The following is a 27,699-nucleotide window of genomic DNA, read 5'->3' on the forward strand; positions in this document are numbered from 1 at the left end:
TCACTTGCCAAAACTCTACTACCTCCCATGCTGTCATTACATCACACCAGTTTGTTGGACAAACAGAATCTGAGGTTTGGTCAAGAGGGAAGTAAACGTTTCAGAACCAACAATGCAGACAAGCTCAAAGTCACCATAAAAACAGAGTCATTAATTTATGTAAAAGTAATCCTGTGCAGCATGCAATGTTTTTCAGTAATTGTTTTCTTAGATCTTCATTGGCTGCAAAACAGTTAACATAAGAAATTAACTTTTTAAATATGTGGAATTAAACTACATAGAAGTTTCACTTCTGAACAGAATTTAAGTTTTAGCTTTTCACAAGCACAAGACTTTTTTGTTTTTAAATTGGCAAACAAATTTTGACCAGCTTTGTAGGAAAAGCTTTGCTCCAACAATATCAGAGAAAGGAAAAACCAGGCAGCAGGTTTGGTTACATAGATTTTATTGGACAGAACGGTCACCAGGGCTACAAACAAGAAGAAGCAGACAGTGGTGAAGCAAACACCAGGGGGAGACCTCACCTCGCTGCAAACCCTGCAGACTGATCTTTGAATTGAAAATAGTGTGGCAATGATCATCTTAGTGCTTATAAAATATCTGGGGGGAAATGAGTCACAATACCCTAATGAGGACGATGGTCTGACCTCAAATGACCTGACGTGTCTCTGAAAGGAACGCATGCTAGCAGTATAAAACCAACTTGAACAATGTCGATTTCTGGATCAGCTACCAAAACATCAAAGTCGGGAATGATTTCACCCTCTTGGGTGAGAGAAATGCACAGGGGTCCATCCACAAGAACACAAATCTGTCAATTTATTCAGACGGTAAACTTTACTGGAGTACATGTGAATAGAAACCATCTGGACTCGTCTTTATTAGGCACCTTAACCAGGTAGAAGTGACAATGAGGACCTTAACAGGAGAGAGTAGATAGAAGAATAACACTGAACAATCTGAGCACTCATTCAAACCTTCCGTCCTCTCCCCCTGAGACTCCAGCATCACACGTCTTTTTCTTTCAGATGGTTCACAACTGTACTCGTCACTACTAGATATATACGATACAATGGTTCACATTTTGCATATATCTGTGCATTACACCATATTTACTTTTTTTTTTCTCTTTAAACGATGTAAATTCGATCTCCAACACCTAGTTAAGAAGGAATGGGGGAGGAGAGGAGGAGAAGAAGTGATAGGAAGAGAACAAAGACAAAGTAGGGAGAAGAGGACAGAAGAAAAAATTCTTAACAGGGATAGATGAGAGCAGTTGGGGGGGAAGTGGTCGGTTTTGCTGCCTTGCTAGGGTGGAAATTCAGCAGCGGGTTTCGTAGATGCCGGAGCGGCCGATGTACCGCACCCATTTGATGACGTCGTGGTCACTGTAGTTGAGCTTGGACTCAAACACCTTCAAGTAGCGCACCTTCAGGCCAGACGGAGCAAAAGGAACCTGCGGGGGACAGGAAGAGGGACGTTTGAACAAGCCAGAACGTGTGGACCACACAGGCTGCTGTAGTGGGAAGGAAGCCAGACAGCTGGGGATTTGCATCAGATACTGAAAACATTTGATCCACTTCGTCTGGTCGGCTACTTTGTATTTTTTATTCTACGGCGAGTTTGTTGAGCAGGGTTTTTTTTTTTTTTTAAACTGCAGCTGTGAAACAAGATTGTATCTTTGAGGAGACAGAGATCCAACCATCATCACCTCAAAGTTCATAGAGATAGGAGGCCTGGCCCATTTCTTCTTGTCGTTGGTGGGCAGCAGCTCGATCTCAGCACTGATCTGAGATTCCTTCATTCCAGCCATTCGTTTGATCCTGCAGAGCACACACAAAAAAAAAAAACAATGCGCTTAAAAACATAACTAGGACTACTTTGATGCCATGTTCACACCAAAAAGTGTTGCTTCATGGAAGCAAACAAGTCGAGGGTGTGCAAGGCTCACACAAAAGAGGTTAGGCGGTTAATTATTAAGCTGCTGCGACTCACTTCCAAACGATGGCGTTCTCACTGGCCTTGTATTTGGCTTTTCCCTTCATGCAAATCACCTGGACACCGCTGGTGTTGAGTGGTGTTGGGATTCGCACCTGAGAAATAAACACACATTGAAAAAAGGAAAGTGAGGCATACAAAGCATTTCAAAATCTAATTTAGATTTTACAACGTAGATGGAACGAGATGAACCGAGAAATGAACTGGTGATTAATTGGATGATTTCTAGCCTGATCAGGCAGTTGAAACTCAAATCTTACATTAGTGCTAATCACACCACCCTTTTGCATGGATGTTTGTATTCATACAAGACTCAATGTTACCCATTTTGAAAATCAGACAAAGCACAGGGGCATTTGAAGTTTGTTGGTTTTTCAGAGGGCGAACTTGCATTATGCCCGTATCAATATATTATTTATCACAATGACTTTTTTGGTACAGATTATCATCCAGCAAAATTTGTTGTTATTGTGACGGGATCACAAAATCTCACCTCAATCTTTTGAGCCAGCAGTGAGGGTTTAAAGTTCGACTTAATGACCACTTTAACTTCCAGTTTAGTGCGCCCCACCTCCCTGACCAGAGGAATAACTCGGAATGGAAGGATGATATCTTTAGTGGTGCGATATCTGCAATGAGGCAAAAGGGAAAAAAAACTAAACAAAAGCTGTTATGCCAACATAATTCCTGACTTGTGACTTTGCCATGTTTTGCATTTAGAAAATCTTGAAAGGCAATTTTAAAGCTGAAACAAAAACAAAAAATCTAACTGACCTCATGAGCTCATACTCTCCATCCGGAGGGATGAAGCTGATGCTGCGCTCCGAGTCAAACTTACTGAGACGCACACACTGGTGGAAAGTGCAGTCGTCGATGGCTATGGACTGCTTCCCACTGAGAAAAATAATAATAAAGGTTAGAAAGAGAGTAATGAATAACAAACTTGTACTCTTCCTATATGTCCAGCAGTTGAAGACGCAACACATGAGCACATACAGAAAAATAGCTGGTAGCCACACACACACACGAAGGTACTATTCTTAAATTATAGTTTGGGCGAAAGCGTACAAAAACAAGCAGGGAGGTCAGCTACACAGATGCTCAATACAAAAAACAGAGAAAGAAAATAATGTTTCAATGGCAATGCAACAGAGGATGAGATCTTAATATGGTTGAAGGTTCAGACAGAACAGGAATGAATAATGATGTTGGGGGAGAGGAATTGGTAGCACAGTACCTTCCTCCCCCTAAATCACTGAAGAACAGCACATAGAAAAGAAAGAAAGGGAAAAAAGACAGGAGAGATCCATGCAAAGGAAAGCAAAAAAAGAAAAAAACAAAAACTGTAAAGCCTGACTGTAATCAGCACTGATAACAAGCAGAACAAACTGAAAGTTGCTTTTTGAATCTCAGTACAAAACTTCCTTTTTTTTTTTTTTAAGCTTCCAAAGACAGAACCAGTCAATGAAAGCACAGAAGCAAAAATGTGATTTATATCATAACCAGTAGTAATTTAGTCAGTGTTACGTTAGGTGCTGCATCTCCTACCTCTTTCCTGCATCGTCAGACGCTCCTCCCTTTCCCTGTTTGTCGATGACAATCTTGTCATTCATGCCAAACTTGCACTCGGGCATTCCGCTCAGGTAGCTCTTCATCACGACTCGGCCCGACACGTGCGCGCTCAGGACCTGACCTGAATCGTGATCAGTGGCAGATAACCGGGCCAAGGGTTTTATTCCGTGTTCTTTTGGAGGATTTTCTGAAAGCTTTCTCTAAATCTATCGGAAAAGAGCTTTATTATGCTACAGGAACGCTGTGGTTTTGTTGGACCTGCATTTTATGTTTTAGTACTTAAGAAACCAATCAGGAAAATAAAACAAAGGAAGAGTCGAATAAAGTCATTAGGTCTGACTAACTGAATGTTCCTAAAATCCATTGTTGTCACTGATCTCCATCTACAGGGCAAGAACACAAACAGACCTTGAGGTGACATGAGTAGATTGACGCTTTCCAGTACGTCCAGGAAAAGCTCGTTGCGGCGATATTTGATGCCCTCACGCCGCCAGCCGATCTGCCCCGTCACCTGGCTGGTGATCTGAGACTGCTCCTCCTTTGTCTGAGAGACAGAGGGGAACGACATCATAGCAACCAACAAAAGACCCGACAAGCAGTGACTTCAAATTTCAAAGAGACAAGTAGGAAATGCAGCACTATATGGAAAGTGATGCTTTTTGAAAAAGGAAATAAAAAGGTTAAAAAAAATTTTAAGTAAGCATATTACCTGATGCTGAAGTTTCCAAAAAACCACAGTTGTGAAAAATGGCAGGAAAAAGAAAGAGAGAGATATTCAAGTAAAAAACACAATTCAGTCCACTTTATTTTTTATCTCTATCATCTATACAAAATCAAAATGACTGCAACAAGATCGGGCAATACACAAAGTATATAGACCTGGCGCAATCAGATCAAGCAAGGTCTAAAACTAAACATTTTCCATTAGATCAGGTCAGTTTACTTTTCATTTCAATCAAATGGACAGAAGTTTTAACAGGCTACCACAAACTGAACTAAATTTCTTCATCCATTTATTGAATCAGAGTTGAGGCATTAAAGTTTTAATCAGAGAGTAAACATGTCTTGCTTACTTGTCCCTTGATGCCCTGCTGGGTGATGAAGGTCTTCAGGGCACCGGTCTCTGAGTTCTGGGGGTATCCGAAGTCCAGGATCTCTTCACAAACACGGAGAGACAACTTTCAGTAAAAGATAAGCGTTGCAACAGAGGGGACCTGAAACGTGCTGCGTTGAAACAAACGAGCGCTGATAATACCGTCCAGCAGCTCGTAGATGAGCACGAAGTTGTTCTTGATGTTCTCCTCGCTGATCTTGCCGAAGTAGGCCGTCATCACGTCACACATTTTGTAAAGGAACTCGAACACCATGGCGGCGTTGACGTTCTGCTTGGTGACGGCAGCCAGCCATATGTTGGAGCGCTTGACGTGGAAGAAGCTGGTGCGGGCGATGTTGGTCACCGGGGACCGAACCTGCTGCCGGGCGTGAATCACGTTCACGCGGAACGCGTCCACCGCATTACGCCTGCAACGCAACGAACGGGAGGAAACTTTTAGGTTACGGTGTGAAAAAAAAAATAAAAATAAATATATATGTATAAAATCAAGCGCTTTTCTGCATCCTGTGAAGACATTTGCGAAAACGTTTTCAATTTTAGAATCGTATGTTCATTGTTAGATATGGGACGTAGATGTCAATAACAACTTTCATTGACAAAGCTACAATGGGAAACCCTCCAACATGGTTAACATGAATCCAAAGAAAGACTGCTGCAAGGAAACAGCAAGGAAGTCATGGTCGAGACAGTTTCATGGCCTGAAACACTTCTAGTCAAACTGTAAATCTGTCAATATGAGAGTTTAGTATGTTCAAAATAGGGAAAGAAATCCTGCATCATTATTGCCTTATGTGCAGGGCACAGTGCAGTTGGGATTTCTAAGTAAGCATTACTGTGATAAGTTTTACCAAGCTCAGCAATTCTTTTTTACAGAGCCTTGCAGAATTAGTCATACCGCTTGAAGTTTCTCATTTTGTCACATTACAAACTTAAATGTATTTTATTAAAATTTAAAGTGACAGACCAACACAAAGTGCCAAAATTGAGAGAAGGTAAAGTTTCATGGTTTTCAAAATATCTTCCAAACAAAAATCCATGGTTCCTTTAAATTCATACACTCCACAGTCAGTAATTTGAACCCATATTTCACTACAATTACCGTTGGAAGTATTTTGGCCTATATCTCAGCCAGACTGGCAATTGTCAGTTTATTCCCCTCCACTCGCCCACTGGCTTTACTAGATAACTCAAACTCACTCAGATTGAGTGGAGAACACTTATGAACATGCTACAAATTCTTAAACCACATCTAGCCCTGATAAAAGTGTGCTCAGGATGTGACGCAGGCATCAGTTTCTGCCTCATAATTTACATACAGACCAAACTGCTTAATTTTGGTTTCATCTGATTGGTGTACCTTCTTCCACATGTCTGCCATCTCTCCTACGAGTATTTGTAGAAAACTACAAACAGGGTGTTTTGGGTCCGTTTCTACAATGTCTCTTCGTTAGTTATCCGTAGAAGGCTGATTTTTAAATACAAAAACCTCCATGACCCATTCCTGTTTTCCACTTTACTACTTTGTCCCTCACATGTCTGCCGTTAGTCAACTAATGTTCTCCAAACTTCTCACGCCATGACAGAACAGCACGTTTTATGCCGAGGAGAAATTAAATGCAGCTGGACTCGGTTTAATTGGGTGACTTTTGACTGCACTGGATTTTTATTAGGGGCTCTAGGAGTGGATAAGTACATGTGCATGACATTTCATGTAATTATGCAACAGAAATTCTTAGACAATGTATCTTTTTTTTATTTTACTAATTATATGCAACTTTATGTTGGTCAAGCACATACAACCTTAATACAATACAATGAAGCTTGCCGATGCAACATAAAAATGGGGAATAAAAGCTCGAGCAGTGTGAATACTTCGGCAAGGCACTGCAGCTTACAATATGTAGAAAGATCCGTCTAAAGCCAAGACATTATAAAGTAAGAAGGCACCGTATGAATTCACATCGTCTCTAAACACAAGTTAAAAAAAAAAAAAAATTTAAAATGTTTACCCCCAAATAACAGCTCTAGACAATACTGCTTAGTTAAAATGACACAGCAAATTTAATCTTACAAATTATCCAACTAATCTCCTAAATTTCTGAGAGACGACAGGGCAGAGCAGAAAGAAAGCAGCGCTACATGAACCTTCGTTTCTCATGCTCAGACTACATGCTACGGCGCTGGCTCAGCTGATCAACAATTACACTCCTCCATTTCAGCTGATTTGGAGCTTTATTTCGGTAAAAGGTGGTCTAATCATCACCAGTGTATGAAGAGGTGACTCATGCTTACGGGTATTTAACCATCGCATAAATGCTCATGCAGGTCAGGGGTCATGGGGGCGAGGGGTCATTGATCGGTGGCCATGAGAGGGAAGAGTCATGCTTTAAAAGCTGCAGGAACTCTTACCTATTTCTACATGGGGAGGGGGGCCAAGATGAACAGATGGAGGAAAATGGTTAAACAATGGTTAACAGAGGATAGATAGTAGAAAAACAAAGATGAAAGAAGAGGACAGACAAAAATGTACAAGACATTTTCGTGCATCATGTAGACAGAGTGAGGAAAAAAAACAAAAAAAAAAAACGGTATATTGTTCATGATGCCATATTTGGACGAGAACTTCTCCACTCTTTGGTTTATGCTTTAATACGCAGGATGATGGTGTGTGCATTACTGAATAGAACACCGCTGCCGTGTTATTTCTAGCAGACAAGTCCTGTTACCGAGCTCTTTTGCTCAACATAATATGAATTATAGTAGTTTGAGCCATTTAGTGGCATTTTCATGCACAGACCTTTTGACCACACCTGAAGCAAACTAGTTACAAACAAACCTCCATAAAGAAAAAATAGTTATTTTACACATTTCTAAATGTCACTGTAAGCAACTTCGAACATCCAATGCCATTTAAGTCGCACTCAACACCTCTGCAGTGGATTATTTGTCACTATATTTTTTTAGGGTTTCAGCATCACAACTGCTAAAAGCTAAATTAGTGGCTTTTACAGTAAGAGCTATGAATACTTACATTTTTCTACTTTAAGTGAAAAATGAAAGAAATGTACAAAGCATATTCTTTTCAGACAAATGAAGTGTCAAATCTGAAACTGGATACATTTTTGGGGAAAAAAAAAACTCAAAACAAAAAAATATAACTTGATATGACAGAGAGAACTGTGTTTAGAAGATTTGAATAATACCTGGGAAATGAAATGCCCACAGAGTTGCATGCTGATGGAGAATAAAATTATTTATTTGAGTCGTATTGTTGCATCGATAATTTTAAGTTTTCCCCTAGCCAAGTTAGCTTGGAAATTAGTTTCCCACACAACAGCGCATAATCTTGTAATACGAGGGTGTGATTTGACAAACATGAGTGAACCAAATCCTTACATTAGACAATTGGAAAGGAAAACAAATTGTGACCATGTGGTTCTTCCCTACCATTTATAACTTTATTTTACGTAAAGTAAATCATTCATCTGGAATGACAGGTTTACGAGAATACTTGTAAATTTAATTTTACAGTTAAACCTTGTCATTTGGAATTCCGTCATTTTAAATGTTCTCCTGGCTTAGCTTTGTTTCTTCTGCTTCCCAACGACACAACAAACATTAATTTACACAGGTTCAGCGACATAATCCTCTGATCTGGGATAAACTCAAATCACTCCACCCGCATATTAGGTTCTCACTGAAGTTTCCCAGAAATCTAGAAGCCTTTCCACAGGTTTGCTGCAGTAAAACATACCCTATATCATCTCGGTAAACGCGGGAGATGAGGACCTCCCCCTTGTGGTTGTAGATGAACAATCCTCCAATCATTGTGGCTGCTTCTCACTCCCAGCGTGACATTGTGAAACCAAACGCCTCCTGAGAAGAGACAGACATTAGGGAAGGAAACTGGCTAAGGGAAAAAAAAAAAAAAAGGGATGATAGAGAAGTGAAAGCAGTGAAAAGTGTGAGAGCGGCCAACGGTACAGAGAAGCATTTGTCCCTCATATCCGCTTTTCCGTCTTCCTCTCCCTCACAAGTACACATCATCCCACTGACAGCCGAATGCATCCTGCAGCTGCACCACTCCATCGGTGACTTTGTTTAAACATCCATTTGCATACACTTGATTCCAATATTTGCCATCCTTGGTTTCCCAAGGAAACCAAGGAAATTCCTTGGTTTCCCAAGGAAAATTAACAGCAGATTAGCAGCCACCAGTTTGAGGCAGGTAGCTGGCTTTAAATCTACTCTCGTTTAACACTTCCTGCAAAATGCTCCCTAATCTCATGACACCAAAACTAAAATCAAATTTATGATTTATAACCCAAAGACATTATTTTCCATTCATAGCCTGTGCTGCTGTTGTACAACTGATTTGTTTAACTTGGACCTCCAGACATAGCAATCTGTCCCACTTAAAAAAAATAATTTTCTGGCATAGCGATGAAGGACATCCTTGAAAATTTCTAATCAGAAACTTGACATTAAAAACAAGACGTTACTTGGAAAACACCATGGAAAAGACAAACATCAGATTTCTAATAACAGAGCGAATAATTATCGCCAAACCAAAGGGTTTTATCGACGCTATCTCGCCGAAGTCAAGATGTCTGCTCATTCAGGCCATTCCGTAACGTTTGTGATTTTCTTCATTCTACTCATTTGCTTCTCTTAGTTAAGTAAAATCCCAGCGTCATACAATTTGACATTAACATTTTTTTAATACAAGTCGACATCAACGAAGGCCTGACCTTCAGTGAGATTTAAGTGATGGAGAACGAACCGAGAGGTAGCAGGCTAATTTAGCTAGCCATAGCAGGCTAGCTGTCGACACCGCCGAGCCAATCGGATTTTTAACGGGTTTCCGGTGAGAGGAACGGAGAAAATGACACGACAGGTTGTCATAAATCATTAAAAGTTATGAATACGCTTGTTGCTTATGTTATTGCAGAATTGAGAACACTTATTATGCATAAATTAGCCACATAACTGGTTAGCTGCATTTTTCTACTAAATGAAAGAAATTGCCTCCTTTCCGTTATCAGAGCTAACCGCTACTAGTAGCTGGACGTTAGCTGCTAACGTTGCTAATATTAGCATTGCTGAATTAAAACACTCGCCGGTTATCCCTGACGATAACTAAGCTAAGTTACTTATTTTCTCCGAAAGAACGTAACGTTTGTAAACTTACCCCGATTATTCCACAAAAGCCGCCACTGCTTTACTCCCAGTTCAGCTTCGAGTGTCCAGCGTATTCCCACCTCATTCACCCGCAAGCTTCGCTTCTTTCCCTGCTGCTCTGGAAGCTGTCAGCTGACCCGCCGTCTTTACGCACTGTCGTTCCGCTGTGACAGGAAAAGGCGCGGCTGGAGCGCTGCATAAACCGCACCCAGGCCAAGTTATAAGCAAATGGGCGACTAATTATTTATTTTTATTACTTAGATATTAGCCAAGGAGCTTGTAGTTATGCAGAATGGCAAAGCGTCTTGTTCTTACAAAAGGACATAACTTGTTAAATATTAATGAGTTGCAATTCCTCAGGCGAACCAGAGGGGGGCCTACAGGCTATTAACATTTAGTATCGAGAACAAGGAATGTCCCTTTTATGCTAAGATATTAATTATTCGGATATCCCCGCACTAAACAGGTGGTAGTATATTTTTCTAGGGTTCCTACTGTTTTATTGATATTTTTGCAGTTTTCGATTTATCTCTTGGCGTTTTTAATGTATAAATACAAAACATTCCCATCAGTTTTGTGATACGTTCATGACGATTTCTACGTTGAAACTGGGGAAACGACATGATTTAAGGGATGTAATAAATGCTGGACAGGAGGATGGACGAACAGAATAGAAATGGATGGAGGGGGACATATTTAAAATAACCGGGTGGTTAGATAATACATAAAAATATGGATGTACATATGGGCAAATTACCAAAATAATGAAAGTAATGATAGATGTGAAAAAATGATTTACGGCTTGCACAGAAATGGATGGATAAAACAGATGAATGAAGGGGAAGGCAACGGAAATGGATGATTGAATGCAAAACAATCTGAAAGTACATTAATTTTTATTCCATGCCTTTTCCGTTTTCAGTTCTTGAGACCCTTGACCTAAATCGAACTTGTTTTTAAGATTCTGTAACTGCACAGACAGGCATCCAGTTGCATAGGTTCAAAAAAAGTCAGCTTTTTCTTTTTTTTTTTAGGAAAAGAAGCAACATCAGCTTAACGCACAAGTTTTTCCACCTGAATACACAGAAAACAGTTTGTCCAGGGTCATTCAGTTCTAAGGCCAATTTAACTTCACACATAATGCTCTTTTTATACCCTTTCCCCCATCCCACACACACACATCTGCAAACCAGACTGCCCAACCTTCACATTCCTATTTTGGAGTCTGGAATCCACTGCTTTCAAATGCAAATAAGACCTGAGGTAGCATGGGAAAAATAAGCCCAAGAAAGTTTTTTTTTTTGTTTTTTTTTCATATTTTTTACCCTTACACACTGAATCACAAACACACAAAAAAGACCCCACAACAAACATTTATGTCATAAAACTATATTTATAAATAAAAAGACATTTTTTTCCTTGATAAAAGAGTAGTGTGAAAGGCATGGTAAGAAATGTTCCACTATACATCATCATGAGACTGAAAGTTCTCTGGTTAGCTGATAAAATGCAACATTGTAGTGTAAAAAGGACTCTTAATGTTCAATGCTGCTGTTAAGCTTCAAAACGAACCTAGTTGTGACCAACTATGTATATAACAAAACAAATGCAACATTACAGTAAAAAACGACTGTAATCCTACATACAAAATGTCTCATTTCTTTCTATCCTTCTCTCTTATGCCAAGCAAACACTTTAAACATTTGAATCAAGGTTAAGGTTTAGTGTTCTTCAGATTTATTTCCTTGTTAGAGGTCAGAGAGTGGGGACTAAAAGAACAGAGGAAAAGTGCTTCATCCTCTTATTTTTTTTCCTGACAAGGATAGGAGAGAGGGGGAGGGCTGAAGAGTTAGATAAGGAAAGCAGAGCGGAGGTGGGAATAGCAGCACAAATGAAAACCATCCATGTGGATTTGAGCCGAGTCATCTTCCCAGTTGAGCGTTTCCACCAGATCCCTCCCACTCCGGCTTTGTCCTTAAACAAACTTTTCCCAACCCTGAGAAAGACACTTTGGTTCCATCTTGAGCTTAGGGTGTTTCTTCACTGAAGAAAGTATGGGCATTACTATTTGGGAGAAAAGTATAAGTGATGAAGACATTTTTTTTAAATCAGCATGCAAAACTGGGTTGGTTTTATGCTTTTGGAAAAAAAAAAAGTTATCAAGACTTTGAGTTACAGCTTTTGCGATCTCTCCTGCCTCCGTTGACATGTCATGATGTCCTCCTCACCCGAAAGGAGATGGGAACATCTGACCTGCTACTTTACTACCAACTCCAACACATTGTCACATCACGTCAACAAAGAACTCTCCGGCGTTGCCCACCGCCATACGCAGAGACTGGCGAGAAGCGGTCAGCTCGGGAGGCACCGACGTCAGCTCTCTGCCTTGCGGAGCACCGGGTGCGGCGGTGGACAGATGAGTGGGCTGGGGAGGCAGCCCGGGGGGGCCGTAGACGAGGCCGGGCCCGTAGGCTATAGAGTGCGAGTTGGCACTGCGGTGGCTGACAGAGCTACGGATGCTGCGCTCGCTAGGGGGAGCTACTGAGCGCTCGCTAGGAGCTCTGTGGCTCCTGATCTCGGACTCGCTGCCGCTGCCGCCGGATTTCCGACCCTCGTGCTTGCTGCAGTTAGAGCCGCTGCTTCCTGTAAAGAAAAGAATCGGAAAAGCAGGCAATTAAAGTATGAGTTTTGATTTTGTTCCTATAAACAATTAAGAGCAAATTATTTTGTGGAAACTCTTTAGACTGCTGAAGTTAATGTAGCCATTCATACACTGAAAAAAAGCTCTGGCAAAGCTGTTTTTAAAAGTTTTAAAATAAAGTATTCTTCAATTCCATTAAAATTAATTGACGATAAGAATTTTAGTACATTTATTCAGTGGGGCTGAAAAAAAGTCGTTAGAAAAAAAAAAAAAAAGGATAATTATCAGAACTGACAAAACAATGAAGCCCTTTTTAAACAAATATGTACCTTTTTAAAATAAAAATTTATAAAAAACTTGGATAAGGACTGGTTTATCGTTCTATCACGCAGAGTGAACAGCAGAGTAAGGAAGGTTAAAGAATGTCTTCAAAGGCCACTGCAGCAAATAGTGGCATCTAAGTGACTTCCACAATGTCTGTGTATTTTTTACCCCACTGATAATAAACTTATCATTCCCTTTAATGGTTTTTATTTCAGTGGCCTTTTAATTGTTTCACAAGCATTAGCTTGAACATTATATTGTGTTTCTACTTTATGATGTATCAAAGTTTGATTAAATAAATACACTCAAATAAAAAGTCAAATGCATTTTTCCTCAGTGCCAGATTGAACTCCTGTAATAACAATAATACAAGTCTTTATCATACATATATTTTTCAAACTTTCCAACAAGTTTGTCTCGTATCGCTGCATTGATTAAAATTTAACTCAACGCAACACAACATTCACAAAAACAAATGCTGAGAGCAAATAAGCATCCGTTTAAAACGTCATAAAAACACACTCGGGCTGTTTAAGGATTGCTTCATGTTGCACATTTTAAATCACGAAACACAACACAACTCCTGCCCCCACAAAACAAAACAGCACAACTAAGATGTTGTCTCTGTGAGTCCAGCTGTTGTTAGTCAGGAAATATCTGAAAATCGCAAGCAGACGCCTCATAAAACCACAAAGTCTGCTTTTCCTCCCCCAGACATTAAATACACGCAAAATTCCTGGACGTAAATATGGCCAGTTTTTTTTGTGTTTTTTTTAATAGGTTTTCCCTCATTTCTCTCTAAGCTCAGTTGTGTCTCATAAAGCCAATCGAAACCAGCGATCAAACCTGTAAATATATTCATAGTATGAATACAAAAACTGTTTGACTTCTGTCAGTGGAGCAGGGAGACAACAGGAAACTAGTTATCAGAATTGAAATTAGCCACCTGTGTCAGACACAGCAGGAGATGTCTAAAACTTAACAAAAATAAATAAATTATTTATATATATATATATATATATATATATATATATATATATATTTTTTTTTTTTTTTTTTTTTTTTTTTTTTTTTTGAATGTGGACATGAATTTCACATCAGATTGTCAAACGAGTAAGAATAAGAAACAGCTTCTCCACCCTGGAGGAATAAGTAGAGGACTAACAAGCAGGATGTTTGCGTACTAGGGGTCTGAACCTACAGCCCCAGCGCCAAAAGTGGCTCATTAATGTTAACCTCCTCTCGGAGGAAATATGTTCTCGTGAAACTTGTTGGTTACGTTTTTTTTGGTCTGTCTGTGTGCAAAGTTGGAGATGTTTTAGATTGTACAAGTACAATCTAAAATGTCTAACAGTAGATGGAAAAAAAAAAAGATGTTTTGTTTCCAAAAAGGGCTTTGAGGATTTCAAACACTGCTGATCTAGACTACAGACTAATTTGGAAATAGTATTAACAAGGTACATATGCTCGTCTATGATATGAATGTAAGCTTACATCTGTTTTTAATGCTGAACTGTACACAAACTGGCTGTGTGATTTGTGTGCTGATGGGAACCAGGAGGGATTTTAAACTCAACTAGGGCTGTTGTAAACGAATATTTTAGTAATCGAGTAATCTAACGATTATTCTTACGATTAATCGAGTAATCGGATAAAAAAAAATTATAAAATGAAATATTGGTAAATCTGGCATAATACCGGTGTTACTATCAGATATCAATATCAGTCCAATTTTTCATATTTGAGCATCCCTAACAGTTGCTTTTTTGTAGTTTAGAAAACTAACCTGTAACAATAATAGCTCACTTTCTAAGTTAACCAGAAGAAAAGTTATAGAAAAATCTGAAATTATATTGAATTTAATAACAAAGAGGCAGGCTCATAAATATGCTTATAAAAAATGTCTACAATCCAGCTTTTAGTTTATGTATTCATCTTCAGTGAGTTTAATAGATTAATTAAACTCACCTTGCCACCTAACCTGTCACGCTTTGGGTTTGAAAATACGGGAAATGCCGCCTGGAGTGGGAGGAGAGGGCGGATGAAGAACGTATGATGGGTGGAGGGGAGGAAATAGACCAGCGGACTGACGAACCGTTAGACCGGGGGACGAACACGGGGGGAAGCAATACGGGATATTTACGACACCTTCACTGGTCACACTCAGAAACTCATCTACCAGCCATGTACGATGCGCTCCGCCACCCGTTTCTTCAGACCGGGATATGAAATTTATTGTGCGGTTCGTCGGTAAAGCTACATTTACACGGTAAGCATCAGCTACTCAGCCGCCCGCCCTGTTCAGTCTACCGCTCACCTCAGCGCTCTTCCCGCCGTTCGCTTTCAACCAGCAGCCCCGGAGGAGAAATGCTGCCGTACTCCAGGCATTCCCCCAGTCATTTTAAGGATGCTTATTGGTTCCCCAAAAACGATAAAAAGTCGGGCATTATCATCAATCAATAAAATCCCCACGGGCCAATCTTGAAGATTGGACTTTATGCCGCTGAGACTTAGCTTTTGTCAACAACTCAGAGGCGGAAGTGAGAGCTCCGCGCAACGCAAATGAAGTCCCGGCCGGAACACGGTGCGCTAACTAATAAAACATAAATTAACGAAGCTTCGAGGCAGGTAAATTTTCCTCGAGGAATTTTAGTAATCGAGGTACTCGAATCATTCGAGGAATCGTTTCAGCCCTAAACTCAACTCACCACTGTGCTGGCTCCCAGCGCTCCCAGCTGCCGGCCCCCCGTGGAAAGGCTGCGGCAGGTCGTAAGGATGCGGGATGGGAAACTGATAAGGCAGAGGCATTGGCCAGGGAGCAGCACCTGGGTGAGGCAGAGGAGGGACTGTGTCCTGGTCCGAAGCGCCTCCGCTGGAACCGTCGTGGTCATGTAGTGAGAGGTGGGCCATATCTAAAAAAACAGAAAAAAAAAAACACAATTTGATTTAGACTCCCCACTGTGTGCGTTGAGTCTTTCTATCCGTATATAACATGTTGCTTTGTAGATGTTGGTTAGTTAGCACTCGTCTCCCTTGTTTAAGCAAATATTACGACACACACACACAAAAAGATCCGCTTACTGCCACAAAGGTCCCCGAAGACATAGTAGCACTGTTCAGAAAAGGTTATCTTGTTGACAGTGTGGCGTATGTAGCCGGCTTTCAGCAGGTTGCTGGCGTACTTCCGCGCTTCCCGACGATCTGAGAACCCTTCCACATGATGGAAGAGCCAGTCCACCACATCGGACCCTGAGATGGAGAGGGCCAAACACATTTTAGAAAACACAAAGCTCACATTTCTAATGAACCTAATCTTCACCGACTAGGTCACACGACATTCTTTACATGTCCACACTAGATTGCTGTGAAATCTCATAAGAAATCAAACAAATATGCAAAAAAAAAAAAAAAAAAAAAGTATTTAGGCACTACAGACAATCCTGAACTACATACTAAGCAGAGACCATCTAAAAAATAAGAATGATGTGAAGGCCACAGGACTCATGGTTTTCAAGCATTTTCTCAAATATTATGACTATGCTCTGAATTGCTCCACTGTAGCTGTGGCCGCATGTTCAAGGTCATTGTGCCGTTGCAAGGTGAAACTCTGCCACAGCCTCACAGTAGTCTCCAAAAAAAAAAGAAAAAAAAAAGAAAAGAAATTGTTTGGATCCAGAGTTAGCCTGAAATGACTCATCCACCTTCCCATCAACTCTGAACAACTTTCTCCATACATGCCCTTGATGAAAATAAGAAGTCCCACTGAAGTTTTCTAACACACCTTTCCTTTCACAATTATGCTCTCCGTCGTGCTGGTCTATCACACAAACTTGTGATAAAATATACTGAATTTTGTGTCTGAGACATGATTACATGTAGAGAAATTCAAGAGGTATGTATGAACACTTTTGTGAGGCGGTGTATGTAAACTGACTCTCAACCATGTCCCCCCTTCTCCGATAAACACACCAATAAAGGCGTTGGCGATTGTTATCTTCAGCCACATCCTGTCCCGCACCTCCAGACCCGACTCTGGACAGGCCATGGCCTTAGCAACCGTTGTCATGTCGCTATGGATCGATAGATGAAAGTCATCAAATCCTGTGGGACGCAAGACAACAAATCTTAGTAGTTTGCAGGACAGAAATATCAGACAATATCATGTAAGAAACTGAGCTACATTGTTGTTGTTGTTTTTTTTCCCCACAGTGATTCCAGAACCACTCAATTGTGTTACTGGGACAAATGCAAAAAAAAAAAAAAATGTTTTGGAATTTGCCTTAAATAATGTCTGGTTTCCTGTAGTCTGAGCTGAAATGGGTTTGCTGGGCTGTTTTCATTGTGATTTTAAAACTAGCTTTAGCCAAACAAACATCTTAGCAGCTGCAAAACAACCAGATTGTAGAAAATGTACGTCAATCTACCTCATAAATCATTAAACTCGGGGCTCACCACATTCCAAGATAGAATATTTTTGATAAAGAATGGAGAAAAAAAATCTGTAGCTAACTAAATCCACCCTTAGATGCAAAGCCATCTGCAATATTACACATAAAACTAGCTATGCTGAAGATGCCATAAATGTTTTTAACTGCAATATTTTTCTTTCTACTAAACTTCTTTGTTGCTGCATTTGAAATAAAGCCAGCATTCCAAAGCAATGATACGTCTTTTATGACTTTTTGTAAGTGTATGACACACATGTTTCATCTCAGAGCGAAAAAACTACAGAAATGCAAATCGAATCAAAAGCCGGTCGAAAACGTCGCAGAAAGAGGATACGCGTCTCTCCTGGAAACGAAGCCAAAACTTCTTGTTTCCAACGATTACAGGGAAGATTAAAACTTGTGAGTTATAGCTCAGTTTTGGGGGAAGAGTTATTGAACAGATGGAAGCTGTGGGCCTGAAAACTGGGACAGAGAGCCATCCCAGGAATGCAGTGTAAGGGCGAGGCCACGCTTCGAGTCTTAGCAGCGTGTTGGTGAGAGATGATGTTGCTGCATTATTAAAAGTCAGAAGGTTTGTGATAGCAGAGCTGCTAAACAATCACACTGCAATACTGAAAACAAACCCGAAGCAACGGCTTTCACATGGTAGCAGACTACGTGGAGCCTTAGCAAAAGTGACGACAGTTGGGATACAAATGCCGCAATAACAAGCCACAGCAGGCAGCGGTGGAGGGCGATATGACTCACTTTCTGTCTCGGGAATGGAGCTGCTGATGGAGGAGCTGGTGGAGGTGACGGTGCTCATGGAAGGGCTCATGCCGTACGGAGGGTAAACCCCGGTCATGGCGGCTGTGTGGGACACCCATGCAGCTGGGTCGATGGGCCGGATGGGCTCGCCTGTTGAATGCGAGGAGGAAAGCGGTTAAAAGCGGTTCGCCTTGATGCCAAGACAGGCGAGTTATGTTGCTTTCATTTGCAGAAATCCAATTTGTTTTCCCAAAGACATTTAATTAAACCAAACCTGCACGTTCAATTCATTTGAAATAAAATAGCTGAAACGAAAACGAGGTATTATTACTGTTAGAAATTGTGACATCCCCTCCCTCATCGCCATGTTGTCCATCACCACAATGTCTCCCACAATCCACTTGGGTTTTAGCAGCTCAGCCATCTTTACGCATATGCAGACCTTTCAACAGTGCCAAACGCATTGCTAGATTTCAAATGATGCTGAATTATAACAGTCTATTAAACATTGCAGGCGAGCAGTTCTTTACAATCGCAATTATTGCAAACAGCAACATTTTGATGACGACTGTGATTCAATGTGTCCTGCCAATTTAACACATTTCCAATTAGGAAAGAAAAAAAAAAAACGTGTCTCTTCACCCTCTCCGTCTATTTCCCAACCTGTCTAAAAAGAATAATAAAAGAAGAAACGACCACTCACTCCTGGGGAGAGCGAAACAGCTTCGAGGGTTCGGGTCCCAGCACTTTGCAACAGTCAGAGTAATGGGGCTGTTTGAAACACAGACCATTAGCATTAAATATAACCATTAGAAAATTATCTCCAACTTGAACAGACTCCTGTTTTATGGGGATTATTATGCGGAGCATATTAATGGTGGCAACTAACCCAGGTTTGTGCACGATGTCCCTCAGCACCCGGACCGCGTCGTCGTTGCTCATATTCTCAAAGTTTATGTCGTTCACCTACACAGGGAACAAAGGTCAGAAAATTAAACAGAGTCAGGCTGTCTGCGTTTTGCCAACAGCATAGTACACTCTAAATTAATTCCCACACAACAGTTCCTCTGTTGTGCCAGTAAATCCCACTGTGCAAAGCCATTATTTGGACTTGCTGCATGTCTCAAACTACAGCATATAAGAGTTTGGGAAAGAAATTTTTCCCCCCCATAAACATAGTTTACAAGATATTAAGGGCTTGCTTAAAAAAACTAAATGTCAGGAAAAATATTAAAAGCAATTGCACTTCCAATTTGAAGGACTCAGGTATGGAGTAATTATAAGGAGTTAAATCTGTGTTTTTCACTGTTTAAATAAAAAAAAAAAAAAAAACGAAAAATAACTTACTAAACAAATAGAGAAAGGTTTGATTATGGTTATTTTCTTTTACGAGTTTGTTAACAGTGACTCTGCTGTTTTGATTTTGATTATGCTGTATGTGTAAAAAAAACGCTAAGGTGAAATAATCCAACACTTTAGTTCTTGGTATTGACAGTAATTTAAGTCTGTCTAGGTCTGTACTATATTTTTTTTCTTTTTGCTTTGTGTATGTTTTCTTTTTTGACCAGTGCATGTAAATGTTGAAAATTACCAAACAAATAAAACTGCATAGCCAGTTAAAAACAGTTGCATTCGGAGGAAATACCCTGAGAAAAATTATGATTTCAAACTAGATGCAACTGTGCAGTGTTATAAATGCATACGTGCATCTGATGCAAGAAAGCTCTTTTCTATTCAATGTGTAAAGTATGCCCCCCCCACAAAAAACTTTTGGGAAATCCATTTCTCTTTTAGTTTTTGTACATATTCACACCTGCAAGAGCATGTCGCCTGGCTCTATCCGTCCATCTGCAGCCACAGCTCCTCCCTTCATGATAGAACCGATGTAGATTCCTCCATCTCCCCTCTCATTACTCTGACCCACAATACTGATGCCCAAGAAGTTGTACTTCTCTGTGAAGGAAGGAAGGGAGAGAGGCAGGGTTTAAAAAGTGAAAGAAGACAGTTTGTGGTGACAGCCAAGTCTAACATGGACATGTGACTTACCCATGTTAAGAGTTACGGTGATAATGTTCAGAGACATGGTGGAATCTGTGATGCTGCTGAATGATGAAGACTGCAAAGAGCGTTGAAGAAAATGAGTGAATAGCTTAGTGGGGGGGGGGGGAATCAAAGCAAAAAGAAACATTTAAATCTGGAGGGAACTTTCATCAGAACATCTGTAGTTGAATTGCTGTGGTTTACTCAAAGGTCTGTCTCACCCTGTCCATGTTGGAGGCCTTCGGTTTCCGTCGGCGACGGCGATGTCGTCTCATTAATCTTGATGAGCTCTGCTCAGTGGAGCTACTAAACCTAAACAAGCAACAATTTTTTTTTATTTTTTTTTTTTAGAATTTTACATATAGTGTAGAAACTACAACTCTAGAATACATTAAGAGTATTTAACACTTTACAAAATTAGTCATAAACAAGTCTTTTTTTTTTTATGAGCAGCATTTAAGCACCGGTACGGAAGCTGCCAAGTCAAAATTCACATTTTAGTAATAAAGGTGAGGCTAAAAGCCAAAACAAAGAAAAAACATGTGTTTCTCTTACATGTGCTTGAATCACAGAGCGTTTTATATGAAGTGGAAACTGTCAAAGCTTCACAAAAACTTGATAACAAAAACTGATCGATAGTTCTGATGGACATTTCCCAGAACTAAACTAAAATCTGCATTTTACAGCAAAAAGTTGCTGTCAACTTTCTTGCTTTTCTTTGCTTTTGATATTATGGGTTTTCTTTAAATTAACCAAATTGGTAAAAACTTCATTGTTGTAGTAAAACTGAGATCACTTTTGCACTTATGTACATGTGAACTGTTGCCCCTGAGTAGAAATCTGAACTATGTGAATATTTGTGAACAACAAAAGACGGTTACAATTTTGCTTCACTCTGACATAAACAATCAACTAAATGTCCTAAAATTCTCAGGACAGCCGTATAGAACCTCTGACCTGCTGGTTGCGTCGTCGTCCTCTGAATCGAAGCAGGAAGTGGACTCCAGCTCGCTGCTCATGAAGGATGAACAGCTGTCGTAGTCGGCTGCTCCGCGTCCCATCGTTCGTGATGAATACCCGTTCTGCCTCCCACCTGCAGCAGCACAGCACTTTAATTAAACGTCAGAACTGAGCAGTGGCACTCCAGAATACAAAAAAAACATCAAATCAAACATCTCTAAATGGATATTAAAGCTCCATGTAGTTTTGTTTCCAAGTAACTACTTTGAGTTAAGTTAAATGTAATGCTTTTTGTCATGTCAAACTTTTTTTTTTCATCCTCACCTTAATGGAAATAATCTACCTTACATATCACCAAAGCTCAATAAGATAAACAAAATCACTTTTCATTGTAACAAGGTAACTGTAGCTATATGAACGTCCAAATGACTGACACAGAATTTTGCAAATCCAACAAACTGAACAATGCATTAAGAGCTCAGCAGGCGGCAGGACTTTCTGACCATGGTCGTTTGTGTGTTTCCGTCTCGGCCTCTCCCTGTCTCTGTCTCTCCTTTGCGACACAATGGAGCCGGTTTCTGTGTCATTGTCCAAGCTGTTCCGCCCGCTTGCTGCTTTCCCACTGAAGACGGAGCGAAAGCAAGAGAGAGAGAGAGAGACACTCAGACACAGAGCGACTCCTGGTCAGTATCAGAGCAGCTGGGTCATTAAAATAAATGTTTACAACTAATCTCTCTTGGTCGAAATCATCTGCATGGAGAGAGGCTGTTTGGCGGAAATGACAAGAACTTCTTTTGTGAGCGTTGCATTTGTTTGACCATCATGCCTGCGTGGAATATTTTAGAATCATATTACAGCATTGACGGGTTTCCTAAAGAGATTTCCTCTTTTAATAAGTAAACTGTAAAGAAGATGGGAAGAAAAACGTAACTGCTACATTTTGTACTCCTACACAAACCCAAGGACAAAAAGATTAAATGTTCTTTCTTCAGAGAATAGGAAGCAAAAGCCTGTTTAGTTTTCTCAGCCATGGCACAGAAAAAATAAAAAATAAAACAGACAAAACCGATCTGTCGTTCAATATGCTCACTGGTAGGAAGGTGGTCTCGAGTCTCCGATTCCCCCGGTTCTCTCCAGAGGGGGCGTCTGCTCTAAACTGTCGGCCACCGAGCCTCCGTCCGTGTGAGCTCCATCTCCTGACACCAACTATCCACAGACAGAGTAGAAATCAGTCAGAGAGCGAGGAAAGACTGCCGAGTACTAGTGTCCAACTAAACAGTGTGTTAAAGCTATTAGACACGCTTCTGGAAGATTCTTCAAACTGATCTTGAGGCGTTTGTCACGTGCGAGACGGGGATTTTTTAAAAAAATATATTGACATTTTTTGTTTGTAAAACATTTTCTAATAAACCCTACCTTCCCAAAAACAAGCACTCACATGCCTCAGATGACATCACTTTAAGGCAAAAGGCAACTGATCAGACTTCTTGATCACACCCATTTGGATTTTCTCCCCTTTGTTTGCATTATTTAATAGTTTTTTTCCCTTCAAAGCCTCTGAAATTATGATGTCTAAGAAAAAGATTGAATCTCACAAGATGAAAAGTAAAAGTTCCAGATGAAGACTGTTCAGTTCAAGATAGAGCTGCTTAACGTTGTAATTTCACTATATCCAGCATCGTCAATGCAGAGGACCGCTTACATCCAATAATCGGGAGGCCGTCAAAACAAAGTGCAATACATTCCAAATATGCTTGCTATTAGTTTATCTGGCCAATTGGATGGACTTTTTCATTCCCACCAATAATTTGGATGTTGGTGACCAGGATTTTGCAAAAATACTGATATTCTAGCAACAGCTGCAGCGTTTTGAAATGGGGGAGAAAAGTAGTGGGACATTTTTTCCACAAAGAAATTTGGTTCTAGAATCATGCAGCCTTAGTTTAGAACCAGTAAATTAAAAACATTCACAGTGTAAGAACACGACGCGTTTAAGTAAAGTTAAACAACAGTACATTTTCTTTTACCTCAATTTGCACTGAGAGTTAAAACTCAGTGGAAAAACCAGGTGCTGCAGCTTAATAGAGGTAACCGTTTTGAATCTGGCAGAAAATTACACATTATTCCCACCTATGAAAAACACATGTCCTTAACCTTTACCTAATTTACTACCAAGTAAAAAATAAATAAATAAAAGCACACTGAAGTACATTTTGGTGTTTGACGCAATTATAGATTAAAAATAATGGAGGTTCTGAGTTTTGATAGATATAACGAAAATAATTTTTAAAACGGGTTTTTCAGTATTTGACCTGCCAGTCCCTGGGCGGAGCTGATTGGAAGATTTGATTTTGATCTCCAGGCGACTGATTGGTGAATTACTAAATAGGTTTATGAAGAGGAAATGGGTCATCCAAAATGAGACTTTAACACTCATGTCAAAAAATGACGTTAACTGATGCAGTCTCATTGGTTTGCTTCTTGAGATGTCATCAACACATCTGTGCACAAAGCCAAATTCAAAAACTCATTTTTGTAACTCTTTTCATTGCATACATTTTTGGGTGAAAAACAAAACGAACCAGATAGTGTCTTTAACACCATGTTGGAGGCAGAGTTTAAATTTTCAACAAAAGGACCAGATGGAAAAAACTTCCAAAATATTTTTATGATACGTTTAATTACTCGGCCGACAGTAAAGCACGGCATCATTCCGTTTGTCGAGCAGCGCCGAGATCTGCCGCCGGACGCCCGGAGGACAACCGATCAGATGACTGAAACAACAGATGAGCGCTGTAGACAAACAAATGGATGTAGCAGAAATAACTCTGCGCCCGTTTGTGGAAAATTTCAACAGCCCTACAGAGGTGAGCGTCGTCGTGCACGTGGACGACGGAGGATGTGATTTATTATTTTTTTAAAAATCCAGTCACACAATCTCTAAACACGCTAATGAAAATTACCACAAAAAAGGAGAAGTAAACAGACAGCAGCAACTCTGTGTTGATTAAGCTTAGAGAGAGAAAAAAAAATTAAAAAAAATAAAAGCTATAATTGTAACCACATGGTGGGGCATTAACAAGAGGCATCCATCTCTTCCATCCAGACACAGAACATTCTTCCTCTTTAAGTTTACTCTCTCCTCCCTGTGAGATTCAATCTTCTCGTTAGATGAAGAGAAGTGAGAGGCTTTGTCATTGGGCATTTTCCTGCTATCCTGTGATTTCACTTGCTTTTAATTTCATTTGGGCAAACAGGAAGGGAGGCTATGAACCAGCACCAGATCTACTTCTTGACATAGGAGAGTTACTGGTAGAAGCTCTAAAGGAGATAAATACTAAACGATGATCTACGTGTTGACTAGTCGTGTTGATTAGTTTGTGCAGCGACTTTGGAGGAAATGTTTGAAAGCTGTTGAGGTTTATTTGTTCATCGACGAGTTGAAAACGAAAAACTGTCGGGGACAAAAAAAAAAAAAAAAAGAAGCGTCCGTGTGTTCATTCGAGGATCATTATCTGATAATAACATTACTGCACAGATGCTTAAGGCCACTCCCTGGAGATGATGTATGGTCATGGTTGGTGCACAACAGATGGTAATTACCGATACACTTCAATGGTACTCAATTACAACTCGAGCACAGTGAACAAACACACACACACACGCACAAAGCAAACAAAGCATACTCCAGGACTCATTCGGAGCTTACCCATGACACCACTCTTCCATTGAAGCAGGGCAGCCTGGCGTTGTCGTCAGAAATCTCCTCCTTTACCACTCTGCAAAGAGAGAGAGAGAGAGAGGGAGAGAGAGAGAGAGTTTTTTCAGTCAAAAGTTACTAATACAAAAACAAAGAATGAGTAAATACGAGGGCGCATTTTGAAGCAATGAAGATGATAATGCATCCATTTGCAATAACAAACACTGAGGCAACTTTTGCTTTTTTTCCCTCTCTTTTAAAGTGTTGTTCAAAGCACAAGACCTCAGGTGACAAGAGTTAAACAAAGAAACTTTTTCTTAAAGTTACAAGTTTGGAAACTGCTAAAAGGTGGCTACAACAGCACATAGCCCAGCTAATTCACAAGTAACACCAGCTTGTTACACTCACATGACACGGATGGGAAAAACTGATGTTTATGCTCGATAACTACAACTTCACTGAAAGGGTGTTTATTCTATATTAGTGAACAGGAACTATACACCTGCAATGAAATTAAAGTAAATCTCAGAAGAGATTATTGTGGTTATAAACAGTGGTAAATTATTTTAGGACGAGTGTGAAAAGTTGCTGCTCGTTTTTAAAGAGAAGCGTCCAAACCATTTTATGCATCTTTGTTTACATTTTTATGTAAAAAAAACAGAATCCAGTTTTTCATAAGACATGGGGTTCATAAACTGCTTAGTAAGTTTTCAACTTGAGTAAAAATTGTTTCCATTCTGAATGTTACAAAACATGATTGAAAGTCTGTCTAATAACTGAGCTGAAACCACTTTTAATAAAATACCTTTTGCTTCTGCTTCAAATTGTACATCTTTATTGTTCTGGATCTTCCGTTGTGTATTTTATGCACACCAGATATAAGTAATTTGGTATATCATTGCTATATTTAAGCCAAATGTTTTTTTCTTTTGCAAAATGAACTAAATACCATGACACCCAGATTTAAAAAAATAAAAATAAACTCATACAGTTCCTCACATTCTGCAGCAATAATGTATTCTTACAGATGGCCATATAAAGCAAAACTTAGACTTTAACAACGCTTTGCCTCACAAGAATAAAATTGGCAGAAATTCAATGTTCCGTTACAGCTATATATATATCCAAGGAAAAATATCAAAGCTTAATGAAACTTCCTCAAAAAAAATGGCATAAAAACTACATGAGTATGTCATTAAATAGTCACAGTTCAGAGCTGAGGTTTAGGTGGCTTTTTTCCTCATTATATAATAAACAGGAATGAGTATTTCCCTCTTGCAATTTATTTTACAAGTTTTTGCCCCACCCTAGTGGGAGTTTATTCAGGGGCAACATTGGAAAACTGGCGCAAGTGTTGCCAAAAATGTTACATACAGTCTTTCTAATTCTTAGAAATCTAGACAGACTCTGTCTAAAGGAGGATAAATTGTCCACTTTTCCCTGCTGTGTTTTAACACAAAAGGCAATGCTCATAAAGCTGCCAGAGTGATGAAGAGGACATTCCTGTGTCCAACTCTACATTCCTCTGGCTAATAGACAACAACAGCAGCAGGGGCCTGCAGGTCTCACCGACTCAAACTGGCCCTGGACATTTTTGACACTAGCAAGTTACCATATATGCTTTCAACGCATGGACCTACATCTGACAGTACTAAAGTCAGACCAAGAATCCACCACTCAGGTCAGTGACCACAATTTCAGTTTTGTCTATTAAATATTTAAAAGTCATTCCAGTAATTTTTTTTTCATTGTTTCTGATTCGGGGGACTGTAACACCAAACTTGGTCAAACAAATTCGAGACAAGCAATGTAAACAAACGAGGTCTGGACGCAGAGCAGATCCGGGGTGTAAGCTAGCAGCTAACAAAGAAACGACAAGAGCACCAACAACCTGGCAATGTAAAAGAAAAATGGGGAGAACACAACTGGATCGGGAGTGAATTAGTTAACAACAGCCTATTTCAGCAGCATAGTCATTAAGACAACATAGGGTCGTTATCCTAACCCCGCGGTACACACACAATGATAATAACCCCCTTTAGTTACCCGAAGTCATCGTCCATAGATTTGAAGAAGAACTTGTAGTTTGGCTTCTTCAGGACATTTTTGAAGTCCGCTAGCGTGACTTTGTCCGCAGGCACGGGAAGCTTTACAAGGTACGGTGTCTCCTGGTCGTCGAGGTGGTAGATAATTTTGGTTTCCCCCATCCCGGACTGTCGCTGTGGCAGCAAGGCAGGCTGGGTGCATCAAGCCGAGGGCCTGGCAGGCTCCCTCTCGGGCCCCGACTCCCCGTTGCGCTGGCGGCGGCGGCTGGGGCCGCGGTTCTCCGGTGTATTTCTGGTTCGTCAACTCGCCGCTTTTAGTCCTGGTTCGGTTTTTTTCCCCAGTGGCAGCTCAACAAAACGACTAAGCACTGAAAAGAAAGGGGAAAAAAACTTGCTCCTCCACAAAGCGTCCCAACACTGACCAAAAGACCGAACAACGGTTGGTTCAGGTTCAGTTAAACTCCTGATATGTTGCAGAAAGGTTTTGGGGAAATGTGAAAAATCAGCTATGAAACTGGAGCAAAATAAAGATTCTCAGAAAGGGTGGCTTTCCCTTCTTCGTAACTGTCGAGCTCGGTACTTTGTTGCACACGAAACAGTAAAAAAAAAAAAAAAAAAAAAAAAACAATCATCGAAGCTTGTCTAAGAGGGGCGTCATCTACAGGTCAGGAGGAGAACTGCAACAGAGGGGTCTGACTAAAGATGGGAGAATGAGGATAATGCATTAAAAATACAGTGGCTTTTGAAAGACTTTAAAAGTTTATGCCATAATAAATCATTTTCACCTTTTTCCTACTCTTTATGAGACGTATCCTATACAACTAAACTAAAAAACATACAGAAATAAATATTTGTAATCTACAATAACCTGGTTGCTTTCATCCATACTGTGAAGCTACTACGAGACAAGCCAACTTTTGATTCAATCT

The 27,699-nt window shown here is 40.1% G+C and overlaps 2 protein-coding genes across 2 annotated transcripts; both read right to left on the bottom strand.

The window, feature by feature from the left end:
* Positions 1-428: 428 nt before the first annotated feature.
* LOC106934098 (adaptor related protein complex 2 subunit mu 1) lies at positions 429-10,028 on the bottom strand. The gene is made up of 12 exons (XM_015013783.2): positions 9,876-10,028; positions 8,439-8,560; positions 4,826-5,091; positions 4,644-4,726; positions 4,280-4,285; positions 3,979-4,114; positions 3,547-3,691; positions 2,773-2,892; positions 2,492-2,627; positions 1,996-2,093; positions 1,712-1,823; positions 429-1,456 (listed from the first exon to the last, which is right to left on the bottom strand). Exons 2-12 carry the CDS (start codon positions 8,510-8,512, stop codon positions 1,322-1,324), a joined length of 1,311 nt encoding a protein of 436 aa, XP_014869269.1. The 5' UTR covers positions 8,513-8,560; positions 9,876-10,028; the 3' UTR covers positions 429-1,321.
* Positions 10,029-11,238: 1,210 nt separating this feature from the next.
* LOC106934101 (segment polarity protein dishevelled homolog DVL-3-like) lies at positions 11,239-27,473 on the bottom strand. Its single transcript, XM_015013787.2, has 15 exons — positions 26,772-27,473; positions 24,735-24,804; positions 22,116-22,231; positions 21,529-21,647; positions 21,023-21,158; positions 20,287-20,377; positions 20,072-20,141; positions 19,839-19,978; positions 18,915-18,991; positions 18,729-18,796; positions 18,026-18,175; positions 16,800-16,931; positions 15,912-16,079; positions 15,539-15,742; positions 11,239-12,508 (listed from the first exon to the last, which is right to left on the bottom strand). Exons 1-15 carry the CDS (start codon positions 26,930-26,932, stop codon positions 12,150-12,152), a joined length of 2,061 nt encoding a protein of 686 aa, XP_014869273.1. The 5' UTR covers positions 26,933-27,473; the 3' UTR covers positions 11,239-12,149.
* Between the last annotated feature and the right edge of the window lie 226 nt (positions 27,474-27,699).

The sequence above is a fragment of the Poecilia mexicana genome, unplaced genomic scaffold (genome assembly GCF_051168715.1).
Source record: "Poecilia mexicana isolate PSO_F unplaced genomic scaffold, ASM5116871v1 scaffold_17, whole genome shotgun sequence".
Classification (NCBI taxonomy): Eukaryota; Metazoa; Chordata; class Actinopteri; order Cyprinodontiformes; family Poeciliidae; genus Poecilia; species Poecilia mexicana.

What these genes read in the sequence shown, in the direction of transcription:
- LOC106934098 (XM_015013783.2), bottom strand. Translation starts at nt 8,512, where the DNA reads ATGATTGGAGGATTGTTCATCTACAACCACAAGGGGGAGGTCCTCATC. An exon ending in TCTACTCATGTCACCTCAAG is followed by an intron (nt 3,692 to 3,978) that starts GTCTGTTTGTGT and finishes ATCACGATTCAG; the next exon opens with GTCAGGTCCTGAGCGCGCAC. An exon ending in GGAGAGTATGAGCTCATGAG is followed by an intron (nt 2,628 to 2,772) that starts GTCAGTTAGATT and finishes GCCTCATTGCAG; the next exon opens with ATATCGCACCACTAAAGATA.
- LOC106934101 (XM_015013787.2), bottom strand. Translation starts at nt 26,932, where the DNA reads ATGGGGGAAACCAAAATTATCTACCACCTCGACGACCAGGAGACACCG. An exon ending in AATCGCCAACGCCTTTATTG is followed by an intron (nt 16,080 to 16,799) that starts GTGTGTTTATCG and finishes TCTCCATCTCAG; the next exon opens with GGTCCGATGTGGTGGACTGG. An exon ending in CGCTGGGAGCCAGCACAGTG is followed by an intron (nt 12,509 to 15,538) that starts GTGAGTTGAGTT and finishes TTTTCTTTACAG; the next exon opens with GAAGCAGCGGCTCTAACTGC.